The 13,146-nt window shown below is 29.4% G+C and overlaps 1 protein-coding gene across 3 annotated transcripts in view; it reads right to left on the reverse strand.

The window, feature by feature from the left end:
• Positions 1-12,636, reverse strand: part of LOC105248381 — a 31,971-nt gene extending 19,335 nt beyond the window's left edge. Inside the window, exons 1-21 of one of the 3 annotated variants that reach the window (XM_025405916.1) lie at positions 12,371-12,636; positions 12,041-12,180; positions 10,790-10,983; positions 9,467-9,625; positions 9,110-9,386; positions 8,903-9,024; positions 8,512-8,817; positions 7,997-8,121; positions 7,804-7,910; positions 7,605-7,735; positions 7,300-7,499; positions 6,971-7,110; positions 6,679-6,875; positions 5,827-5,976; positions 5,413-5,749; positions 5,202-5,326; positions 4,840-5,109; positions 4,399-4,523; positions 4,214-4,326; positions 4,017-4,147; positions 3,655-3,908 (exon numbers count right to left, since the gene is read on the reverse strand). In XM_025405916.1, the coding sequence (XP_025261701.1) occupies positions 3,768-3,908; positions 4,017-4,147; positions 4,214-4,326; positions 4,399-4,523; positions 4,840-5,109; positions 5,202-5,326; positions 5,413-5,749; positions 5,827-5,976; positions 6,679-6,875; positions 6,971-7,110; positions 7,300-7,499; positions 7,605-7,735; positions 7,804-7,910; positions 7,997-8,121; positions 8,512-8,817; positions 8,903-9,024; positions 9,110-9,386; positions 9,467-9,625; positions 10,790-10,983; positions 12,041-12,180; positions 12,371-12,450 (3,570 nt within the window). In that variant the 5' untranslated portion in view covers positions 12,451-12,636 and the 3' untranslated portion in view covers positions 3,655-3,767. Of the gene's footprint in view, positions 1-3,654; positions 3,909-4,016; positions 4,148-4,213; positions 4,327-4,398; positions 4,524-4,839; positions 5,110-5,201; positions 5,327-5,412; positions 5,750-5,826; positions 5,977-6,678; positions 6,876-6,970; positions 7,111-7,299; positions 7,500-7,604; positions 7,736-7,803; positions 7,911-7,996; positions 8,122-8,511; positions 8,818-8,902; positions 9,025-9,109; positions 9,387-9,466; positions 9,626-10,789; positions 10,984-12,040; positions 12,181-12,370 lie in introns of those variants that run through there. The other 2 variants (XM_025405915.1, XM_025405914.1) reach the window with 2 other exon arrangements.
• Between the last annotated feature and the right edge of the window lie 510 nt (positions 12,637-13,146).

The raw sequence follows: 13,146 nt of genomic DNA on the forward strand, positions 1-13,146 counted from the left end.
TCAGTGATAATACACTGATTCACTTTTAGAGAGTAATTAAGAAAATAAAAGTTTCATCATTACAATCTTTCACATACCATGATATAATTTTAAATATCTTAATTTTAAAAATATTTCTATGCTGAAATAACTGTTATGGCCAAATATCTATTACTTCTAATCAAAGCAATTTATTTACTTAATGTAAATTTTAATTAATTTATCTTCCTATTTTTATATAGTATATTTTATTATAATTACACACACATGTATATATGTGTAAATTTTCATTTCCACTTGTTCCCGAAGAAACGTTCGCAATTCAGAAACTTATAAAACTTCATTCAATATCAATCTTATTTTTCGAGCAAGTTAAAATTTATTCCCAAAAATATGCCATCAAGACACTTTCAAAAAATATGAATTCTTTGATATACCTCTCCCTCTCCTGTAAGAGTCAGGATGAAATACAAGCCGCAAGCAAAAGTCTTTATGTTTTTTCCACACAATTCTTCTATCTTCTTTAAGTCGGGAGAAATATGTCTGTTAGTAGTCTCCGAACTATCATATTCACTATAACTTAGACTGTACACATTCTTGTCCCTCGTCACAATTATAGCTCCATGACCACAGTCATCTTCAAAATATTATGATTTATGATATAAAAATAAATACGTAACAATATTACATAGCGAAAAAGACAATATAATGAAAAATGGTAAATTTACCATATACTGTAAGCATGTGAATTTGTGAGATCAATTCCGGCTTTAGCAGATGAAAGCACGGCCAATGTTTAAGATCCATTGGAATTATTTTTTCCCTTAAAGCGCATTGCAAGATTTTCTTCTCATATTTCCGCATTTCTCTATAAATGATTGATAACTTTTAGTTTAATTGCTTATTTACTTTGATTTGAATTAATTATACTTAATGTTATCGGACGCTTTTTGTTTTTCCCTATTATTTTGCCGACATCTGCGAATATTTCGACATCGTTATCGCTTAGCAATAACGTGCATGAAAAGGAAGAGAAAAGCAAAGCTTTACTTACTTTTTTTCGTTAGTTGTTTCGGAATTTCTCTTCTTTATATCTTTCGGCAACAGAATTTTCTCGATGAAATCGACATGATAGAAACGCGACTTTGTGTCGATAGGAGTTGAAAAAAAATGCATTTTCTTCATCTTATTCTCTCAAACACTCTCAGAACACATTCAAAATGCACTTATTACTTTCTTCGCCGAAAAATCAAGTCGAAACGCACTCATACGATAATAAAAATAATTGAGAATGAAAAACTACTCCTCTGCACCACGTGTTCTTCACAGTTCCTATTCTCTCAAATACTCTCAGAACACATTCGAAATGCACTTATTACTTTCTTCGCCGAAAAATCAAGTCGAAACGCAGTCATACGATAATAAAAATAATTGAGAATGAAAAACTACTCCTCTGCAGAACACATTCGAAATGCACTTATTACTTTCTTCGCCGAAAAATCAAGTCAAAACGCAGTCATACGATAATAAAAATAAAGGAGAATGAAAAACTGCTCTTCTGCACCACGTGTTCTTCACAGTTCCTCCTTTGTCGAATGTTGCAACTTGAATGAATCCACGATGCAACCACGTGGTAAGTACGCTCCGTTTGACTACGTTGTGATTGACTACAGCCAATTATATCGACCTGTGCATAAGGTAGCAACTATTGACCAATCAGAAAGGCCTATTTTGAAATATCCAATTGACGACGGGATCAATCGGGTCCCATTCCCACGTGATACAAAAAATGCTATTCTTCTTTAAATGCAAGAATGGAAAGTAATATATAAAAAACTTATAATATAATGTATAAAAACTTTTAAACGGCGAATTTCGCTTACTTCTTCGTAAAGATGAAGCATTTCGCCCAAGTGAATATTTTTCTACGAGTAACGAATAAAAATATGCGCACATGTAAAATTATATATGCAGGAATCAAGAGAGATATTATTCCTACTTGAGAAACGTGCGTACTTTGCATGTGATTTGTTGCCACATTGAACTGAAAAAGTATATATAATATATATACGTTACTGTTAGTATTTATATATGAATTAAATCCTGTAATTTATTTTCTTAATTACATATATAAATTGACAGAGATTTAAGTATATAAAGTTTATAACCAAGATAAGAATATTCAAGTTTTATCACGGTTATTTACAATTTATTTACATCCTATATAATTTTGCCTACTCATTCGAAAATTTTCTTTGTCGTCATCCGATTTAATGAATTGCTTTAAATGAAAAATATGATAACTAGAGTGACACTGACAAGAACTAGAATGAATCTATAATTCCGTCTTTTTATTACAACTAATCAAATTCTTAATTACATATTTATAATTAAATATTGTATGTATATATACTCAGGTAGCACACGTCATTTTGATGTGCCAAACTGATAATTTTTAATCATATGTCGGCAAAATGACTGATTATTACATGATTTATATTGATGTTCTGACACGTTATAACATTATATTGTATATATATATATATATATATATATATATATATATATATACTCAGGTAGCAAGCATACGTCATTTTGATATGCCAAACTGATAATTTTTAATCATATGTCGGCAAAATGACTGATTATTACATGACTTTATATTGACGTTCTGACACGTTATAACATTATTTTGACGTCATATCTCATGAACTGATGATTATTTTATTATTAATGTGATTCGTTAGTACATCAATCTTTCAAAATTTTCAAAATTTTTTATATAACATGACTTTCGCGATCACTTTAACAATCTTGTTTTCGACGCATGCGTTTATCCGTGCACGATTTATGTTGCTTAACCATTCAAGTGTTCGTTAAATTAGTGCACAGTAAAAATATTAGTTATATCAATTGAGTGTAATTAAAGTGCCAAAAAATATACACATTTTTTTCCTACTAGTTAATTGGCATATATTTTTACAAAACGCAGACAACAAAAATCATTATATCTTAAAAATTTTATATGATATTAGAAGTGAGTTTTTTTTTTCTGTTTAAGTAAAATAATAATAATAAATATAAAACTTGTGACTCATTTTTTTCTTACCATATTTGCATTTTTCAGCTTTTGCGAATGAAACAGTTTAAGCGATCAAAGATTCTTCTAAAGAATAGAATGGCTATAATTGTTCAATGAGACTCTCGAATCAGTTAATCTGCTTTATTCGACAACTCTATTAAATACATTATTATGTTAAGAAAAAACGTTAAAATATGCATTTTATGGCATCAAAATGCGATACATGTTATGACATCAAAAATCTGTGACATTAGACCGTCACTTTTAAAAGGTTGGAAACTTTTTCTTATTGAAATTTTTAATATTATTTTTTCCTGTCTTTTATAATCTCGATGGATTTTAATCTTTTTAGTGATTCTCCTACTTTTCACTATTTGATAAAAAACACAAGTGAAAGATAAAAAACTTTTTATGAGAAAAATATAATTTCTTATTTCTTTTTATCAAATTTATTATTAAAGAATTGAATCAATTTTGTATTTTACATGTATATCTCAATTGATAAATAAAATTGATAGATAAAATTATATATTACGCAATATTACGTTAAACTATGGAAATTATATATTACGCAATATTACGTTAAACTGGGAAAAAATGGAATCGAAACAAGAACAAGGTTTATTGGACATGTATAGCTTCATTGATTCATGTATACAAATAAAAAAACAATGTGCAATTTAAATCGAAACTTTTGTCAAAAGAATCATATACCGAACATATTTCTTTTAGCTGCTACGCGTATTAAGTTATCCTTTGTACTCGTGTCTAACTTAATAAACTCATCCGATAGTATTACAGCTTCCATGTGACGCAAAGCAAACAGGAAGCAGAATTCCTCGAGTTCCTGTAATTCACATGATATTCGATGATATATTGTACATGCATAAATAAATACATTGCAATTAATAAATTCCAACACTAATAGTAATTAACTCCAAATTGTGATACTTACCTTAATATTGTATTCGATCGCCTTATTGTAGAAGAAGGCTACATTTGACACAGTAATGACTTCCTTTATTTTCTGACTGCAATCTTTTAGAAGATTGGCTTCACAATACATGTCGGCCAATTCCATAAGTTCTGTAATAAAGTCGTTTCAGTTTCTGAATTGTAAATTTGTGATAATTTAGGTTTAGATTCAGTTACCTAATACGTTCTCTGCAGGTAAATCGATTTTGCCGATATATAAATATTTCAAGAAGGCTTTATAAACGACATAAGAAAATTTCTCTGTTACCGTGTACACCGAATCTGATATTCTGTCAAAAAACAATGTTTTTTGTTATGTAATCAAAGTTGAGGAATTCTAAATAATTCTTTTCTAAGTTTACCTTTGAATATTTTTAGTCCCATTATGTTGAAACATGTTTTTAAAATACTGACAACGAATCTTAAGGATAGCCTTGTGAACATAAATAGATCGTTCTTCGACTCGTATGGTAAGATCACTCGTCAACTGAAGAACAAATTATTAAATAATAATATTAGATTAATAATAATTAATAATAAAAGTTATCATAAAAAGTTAAATTTTTACTTTTAATATTATAATTCAATATAGGACTGAATTGAAACCAGAAGTTTTAATCAAAACAATCATTAACAATTGCCATTTATTTTTCTTAGTATAAAAAAAAAAGTTTCCCTAATTCTTTTTTACAAAATCTACAAATCTCTTATAAATCTCTATTCCCCATAACAACCAAATTAAAATGTAAATATGTATCACATATAGTTTTATGCTAAAATAAAAGAATAATAACGAAACATACCGGATCATCAAATATTGCTTTTAGAGACTCCAATATATTCAATACTTCTTTAACATACTTGAAATTATTCGTTAACACAATTAAATAGTGCGAGCATATATTGTGCGCAAACACGTCATGAATATTCGAAAACTTGGTAGGAAACGGGATAGTAATTTTATTCCAATAATATGAACCCCATAGATAGATAATTTTATCATAGCCAACGGCAACGCTGTAGTCATCACAAGCAGCGATATCCAAAACCTTTCCCATCTCGGGGACATTCACCTGTCGATCATATCTTTCCTTATTATTCTGTTCATCATTCCATTCATCATAGCAATTACTAAAAAGTTTTTTATTAATAATTCATGACTTACCACGGTCGGACCGGAAATCCTGTTCTTATTTACTCTCACTTGTCCACGTCTGTTATCGCCCCAGGCATAGACTTCTCCTTTATTTGTGAGCGCCAACACATGAGCGCGTCCACAGACTATCTTAACTGAAACATCAATCTCCCATGAAGATATTTGATAATGTAACATTCTTAGAGATAAAATGTCACACATAAATTTAAAAAAAATTTACCTATTTTATCCGAGATTTTGATAATTTCGCGTGGGCGTTTGTAATATTTTTGCTGCCGGACGATTGAAATCTGGCCGCGCTTGTTATCGCCCCAACCGTATATTCTATTTTCATCAGTTACAACTATGTTAAAAGTTAAACCACACACAATAAGGACAACTTTCTTTTTCTCCAATTCATGTTTCACCTGCCATGGCACACTAAAATAAGCTGCGTTTTTATTATCATCCTGACTATTATTTTCTTCCGAATCATAATTTTCTTTCCAATCACTATCATCGAAATATCTTTGTTTCGAATATTCTTCTTCCCAATTCTTTTTCCCCCATTCATACACCTAAATAACAAACAATTGTTTAGTTTATGAGAATGATGATTATCCTTATCATTGTGATAGTTTAATTTCTTATTTACCTTTCCATCACTAGTCAGAGCGAGATCATGATCCTGTCCGCATCCAATGTCCACGATATGCTTGTCGCTTAAGTCGACGACTCGTATAAACGTGAATACGTCAGAAGTCTTACTATTGGAACATTTATTCGCGATTTCGCTGAAATAAACCTTTCAAAAATAGCATAGTTGTAATTATTTTTTATCTGATTTACTGAATCACATTTAGAATATTTAAGTATGAAAGCACTACTTGAAAAGACTTGGCAAAAAATTCATGATAAAGTTTGATATTGTTCCATCCTAAGTACTATTCAACATGATAAATTTATATAAATTCATTGAACATGTTGATACATGTAAAAGAATTCAAAGTTTTCTCCCACTTTTAAAATATTACGAAACTAAGTGTGTGTATATGTAATACTTTTATTTTTACAACCAGATTGAATGTAAAGAATTGAAAATTAGATGCTGCAATATCTGCTTTTCTACATCCATTAGAGATATTTTTACAATTATTTTCGTAATTTTTCTTACTAAGAAAATAAAAATTACATTATTACAATTTTTCGCAAATTAATATTAAAAATAACTTTACATGAAAAAATAAATTTACATGTTGAAAAAAATATTATGGCTAAATATTTATTCTTCTAATCAAAGCAATTTACTTATTTAATATATATTCTTTATTTAATATATATCTAATTATAATTTATCTACTTATATTTTATTATGATTTCATATACATGTGTATATGTAATAATTTTTATTTTCACTTGTACCTTAAGAAAAGGATTCATTTTAGGAATGATATAAAACCTCCTAATATCAATTTTATTCATTCAAGGAATATGAATTCTGACATACCTCTCCCTCTTCTGTAAGTGCCAGGATAAAACTATATCTCTGTGCAAAGGTCTTTATGTTTTTTCCACACAATTCTTTTATTTCATTTAAATAGTAAGCAATATATGAGCGACCAGTCTTTAAATACTTCGTTTTATGATCGAAGTTATAAACATTCTTGTCCTTTGTCACAATTATAGCTCTAGTACCATGGAAATCTTCAAAGTATTATAATATATAATATATATAAAAATATATAAGTAACAATATTAAATTTAAAAAAGAAAATATAATAAAAAATAGTAAATATTACTATATCGCATAATCATGTGAATTTCTGAGATAAATTCAGACTTTAGAAGATGAAAGAACGGCCATCTTTTAAGATCCATTGACGTTAACTTTTCCGCTAGAAGGCATTGCAAGATTCTCTTCTCACATTTTAGCATCTCACTACAAATAATTGGTAACTTTAAGTTTAATTACCTGCTCATTCATATTATTTTGAATTAATTGTATTTTATGTCATCGTACGATTCTTTTTTTTTTACTTATTATCCTATTATCTGCGATTATTTCAACATTACTATGCGCGCAGCAGCGACTTATATAGGAAGAAAGAGAAAAGACGGCCAAACCTACTATTTTTTAGTTGATGTTTCTAAATTTCTGTTCTTTACATTTTTATTCAAGGAACAAAATGTCGACGATGTGATAATAGCGTCATTGTCTATCGCTGCTCTCTGTGTACACTTAGCCAGAATGCTCATATCTAATTTATTATAATCTTTCGACAATGTCATGTGACGGAAAGCAAACTGAAGGCAGAACTCCTCGAGTTCCTAAAATTCACATGATATTAAACAATATATTGTACACATAAATAAATACATTGCAATTAATAAATTCCAACATTAATAGCATTAAATCTGAATTGTAGTATTTACCTTAGCATTGTATTCGATCGCTTTATTGTAAAAGAATGCTACATTTGACACAGTGATGGTTTGCTTTATTATCTGATTGCAATCTTCTTTAAGATTGGTTTCACAATACATGTCGGCCAATTCCATAAGTTCTGTAAGAAAGTGTCGTTTCAGTTTCTGAATTGTAAATTTGTGATAATTTACGTTTAGATTCAATTACCTAATACGTTCTCCGCAGGTAAATCGATTATACCGGTATATAAATATTTCAAGAAAGCTTTATAAATGACGTAGGAAAATTTATCCGATACGGTGTACACTGATATGCTGTCAAAAAGCAATGTTTGTCATTACGTAACCAAAATTGAGAAATTCTGAGTAAGAATATCAGTTTTTTTTTTTTCAAAGTTTACCTCTGAATATTTTCAATCCAATTATGTTGAAACATGTTTCTAAAATATTGACAACGAATCTTAAGGATAGTCTTGTGAACATAAATAGGTCGTCCATCGACTTGTACGGTAAGATCGCTCGTCAACTAAAGGATAAAAATTATTGAATAATTTAATAATATTAGATTAATATAAAAATTATCATAAAAAATACATAACTTTTTACTTTGCACTTTTAATTCAATATGTAATACTAATTATGTAATACTTAATTCAACACACACACACACTTTTAATTAAATATATGAATGAGACCTGAAATCCTAATCAAAACAATCATTAACAATTGCAACTTATTTTTTTTATATAGAAAAAAATTTTCCAATTCTTTCTTACAAAAATCTACAAATCTCTTACAAATCCCTATATTTTTTATATCAATCAACCAAGCTAATATAAAATTATGTATTATATCTACTTAATGTTAATATATATAATGCAAAAAAGTACACACAAAGCAATAATATGAAACATACCGGATCATCAAATGCTGCTTTTAAGGATTCAAATATACTTAATACTTCAGTATACTTGTAATTGTAATTATTCGTAATTCGCACAGTGTGTAAAGAATCATGCATAATCAATGGCTTATTCAGACTCCATGCACTGTGCATAAATACATCAAAAATTCTTGAAAACTTCGTGGGACGAGGTTGGGTAATATCTTGGCAGAAGTACCATCCCCATACATAGATGGTCCTGTCATAACCAACGGCAACACTCATATTACCATAGGCATCAATATTCAAAACCTTCCCCATTTGAGGCACGTTCAACTGCTGATTGTACCATTCTTAATTGTATTATTTCTCATTCCGGCGCATGGCGATTATTAAAGTTTTTTAATTTTCGTTCATGAATTACCACGATTGAACCGGAGGATTCGAAGTAGTTGTTTATGCCCACTTGTTCCTTACTGCCCCAGCCATAGATTTTTCCTTTATCTGTGAGCGCCAACATATGAGAGAATCCACAGACCATCTTAACTAAAACATCAATCTCCCATGAAGATGTCCGATACTGTGATATTCTTAGAGACCAAATCTCAGACATAAAATTTAAAAAATTTACCTATTTTATCCGAGAATGTGGTAATTTCGTGTGGATATTTCGTGTAATATTCTTCTTGCGTCCGGTAGAAATCCGGTGAAATCCGGAATTTATCGTTTTTGCCCCAACCGTATAGCTTGTTTTCGTCAGTTATAACCATATTGAATTTATGACCACACGCGATATAAACAACATTCTTCTTCTCCAATCCATGTTTTATTTGTCTCACACTACCATCAAAAATAGCTGTGTTTTCATTACCTTGCTGCATATAAATAACGTCTTCCCAAGCATACACCTAAATTACAAACAATTGTTTAGCTGAATGAGAGAATGATTAATATCATTATCATTATGACAGTTTAATTTTTTGCTTACCTTTCCAGAGCTAGTCAGAGCGAGAAAATGATAACTGCCGCATGCAATGTCCACGATACGCTTGTCCTTTAAGCCGGTAATTCGAGTAAACGTGGGTACGTCGGATTGCTCCAAATACGAACCGCGTCTTTTTTTTTTCGTGAATTTGTAGATATAAAGCTTTTAAAAATAACATAGTTGTAAAATGTACCTCTTGATTTCATTCTTTTAAATTTAATAAATATCTTAATATCGCTAGTCGAATAATCAAAGGATTATTGAAAAAATGTAGTCGACCAAACTAGCCAGAAATTTAGTTTATTATTACGACGTTTCGACCATATGGTTGTGGTCCTTATCAAGTACATACGAAGCCATAAATCAAGAGACCGGCATAGACGATGATCTTATAAATTGCACAAATCACATTAAAAAAAAAACGTTATTTATTAAAAGATTTAAATTAGAGAGAAATTGATGTGTCCGTGAGAGACATCGTCAAGAGATTGAACTATGTACTTGATAAGGACCACAACCATATGGTCGAAACGTCGTAATAATAAACTAAATTTCTGGCTAGTTTGGTCGACTACATTTTTTCAATAATCCTTTCATTCTTTTAATTTCTAATTTTATATTTATAATGTTAATCATTTAAGGATAGAAACACTGCTAGAAAAAGAAAGATTAATGATGAAGTTTTATATTATTTTATTGTTAAGTGCATTTCAGTTGGATAAATTTTACAAACTTATTGGCCATTATGATATTACAAAATAATTGTACGTTTCCTCATGTTTCTAAAATATTATAAAAATTAATTAAGTTACAATTCTATGTATGTGTGTATGTATATTGTTTTAATTTTTACGAAACCAGATTGAATATATAAAGAATTAATAATGTGCTGCAATTTCTGTTTTTTCTTGTTCAGCAGATATTTTCAAAGCTTTTTCCTTTTTTTTTATTAAGAAAATAAAAGTTACATCATTACAATCTTTCACATCTCATAGTCTTAATTTTAAAAATATTTGTATGTTGAAATAAGTATTATGGCCAAATATCTGTACTTCTAATCAAAGCAATTTATTTATTTAATATAAATTTTAATTAATTTATATACTTATTATTACATAGTATATTTTATTATGATTTCACAAACGTGTATATATATAAATTTTCATTTTTATTTGTTTGCTAAAAAAAATTCACAATTCGGAAGATTATAAAACCTCATTCTACATCAATCTTATCTTTTAAGCAATTTATTATAAAATTTATTTAATCCTAGAAACTCAAATATGCATCAAGACACATTCAAATAATATGAACTCCTTGATATACCTCTCCCTCCTCTGTAAGTGCCAGGACGAAATCCCGGTTGTGAGCAAAGGTCTGAATGTTTTTTCCACACAATTCTTTTATCTTTTTTGCATAAGAAGCAATACGTACGTTACCAGTCTTTACATACTTTTTTTCATTATCTAAGTTATAGACATTCTTGTCCTTCGTCACAATTATAGCTTTACTATCGTTATCTGTTTTAATGCCATGACATAAGTAATAATTATATTACATCTATTAAACTCATCTTCAAAATATTATGATGTAAGTAACAATATACACGGTGGGCCATTTTAATCGATGCACCTGAATATCTCCGTTGGTAAGCCGAATACAAAAAAATTGTTCAGACAAAAGTTGTATGGCTTGAAGGGGGACATAAGATGGTATCATTGGTTTTATCTTGAAAAGTTGTTTGAAGGTCACATGAAGGCCACCTTCAATTTTTTAAATGGAACTCCCTATTTTTTATTACTTATTCTTGTAGCTTATCTCGAGAGCTTCCGAAACACTATAATAAAGTACCTTTTTATTAAGTACTTTTTGAGTTATAAGGCTTGAAATAATTTCTTAATTTTACATAAACCATAAAATATCTAGTAAACCATTCATTTTTCGATTATCTTACCTTCATATTTTTATGTACAAAATAATGAGAGGAATCAATTGGTGTAAAGAAAACATATAGTTGTTTTTAAGAAAAAATATGGAATTGTTAATTGCAAATTACATATTTTTTCTTAGAAACAACTATGTGTTTTCTTTACACCAATTGATTCCTCTCATTATTTTGTACATAAAAGTATGAAGGTAAGATAATCGAAAAATGAATGGTTTACTAGATATTTTATGGTTTATGTAAAATTAAGAAATTATTTCAAGCCTTATAACTCAAAAAGTACTTAATAAAAAGGTACTTTATTATAGTGTTTTGGAAAGCTCTCGAGATAAGCTACAAGAATAAGTAATAAAAAATAGGGAGTTCCATTTAAAAAATTGAAGGTGGCCTTCATGTGACCTTCAAACAACTTTTCAAGATAAAACCAATGATACCATCTTATGTCCCCCTTGAAGCCATACAACTTTTGTCTGAACAATTTTTTTGTATTCGGCTTACCAACGGAGATATTCAGGTGCATCGATTAAAATGGCCCACCGTGTATATTCCATAGCAAGAAAAGACAATGAATGAAGAAAGACAAATTTTACCATACTAAATAATAAAAAGAAAAAAAAACAGATGAACCTTACTACAAACTATAACCATGTGAATTTGTTGAATAAATTCCGTCTTTAGGAAATGAAAGAATGACCAATGTTTAAGATCCGTTGGAATTATCTTTTCCGCCAGAATGCACTGCAAGATTCTCTTTTCATATTCTTGCATCTCTCTGTAAATATTTGATAACTTTCAGTGTAATTATTTGCTTATTCACTTTGATCCGAATTAATTATACTTTATGTCATCGGACGCTTTTTCTTTTTTGCTATTATCTGATCGGCATCTACGATTACTTCGACATCGTTATCGCCTAGCAATAACTTGTATGAAAAGGTAGAGAAAAGCAAAACTATACTTACTCTTTTTCGTTAGTTGTTGGTTCAGAATTTCTCTTCTCTATATCTTTCAGGGAACAGAATTTTTTCGATGAACTCGACATGATATAAACGCGACTTTGTGTCGGCAGAAATTGGAAAATACCTTTTCTTCTTCTTATTCTCTCAAACAGAACACATTCGAAATGCACTTATTACTTTCTTCGCCGAAGGATCGAAGTCGAAACGCACTCATACGATAAAATAATTGAGAATGTATGAAAAACTCCTTTGCACCACGTGTTCTTCACAGTTCATTCTTGGTCGAATGTTGCAACTTAAATGAAACCACATGGGAACGTCCCATTTGACCACGTTGTAATTGACTATAGCCAATTATATCGGTTTATGCTTAGAATAGCAACTATTGACCAATCAGAAAGACCTATTTTGAATTATCCAATTGACGACGGGATCAATCGGATGCCACGTGGTACAACAAATGTTATTCTTCTTTAAATGCGAGAATCGAAGGTAATGTATAAAAACTTATAATCGACGAGTTTCGCTTACTTTTTCTTAAAGATGAAGAATTTCGCCCGAGTAAATGTTTTTCTACGAATAAAGAATAAAAATACGCGCACATGTAAAAACATATATGTAGGAATCAACAGAGAGATGTCTAACTTGAGAAACGTGCGGGCAGAAATATGTATACTTCGCATGTGATTTGTTATCACATTAAACTGAAAAAAATATATGTAATATATATGTGTATGTTACTGTTAGTATTTATATATGAAATAAATCCTCTAATTTAA

This window comes from Camponotus floridanus, unplaced genomic scaffold, assembly GCF_003227725.1.
Source record: "Camponotus floridanus strain SB8 unplaced genomic scaffold, Cflo_v7.5 scaffold127, whole genome shotgun sequence".
In the NCBI taxonomy this organism is placed as follows: Eukaryota; Metazoa; Arthropoda; class Insecta; order Hymenoptera; family Formicidae; genus Camponotus; species Camponotus floridanus.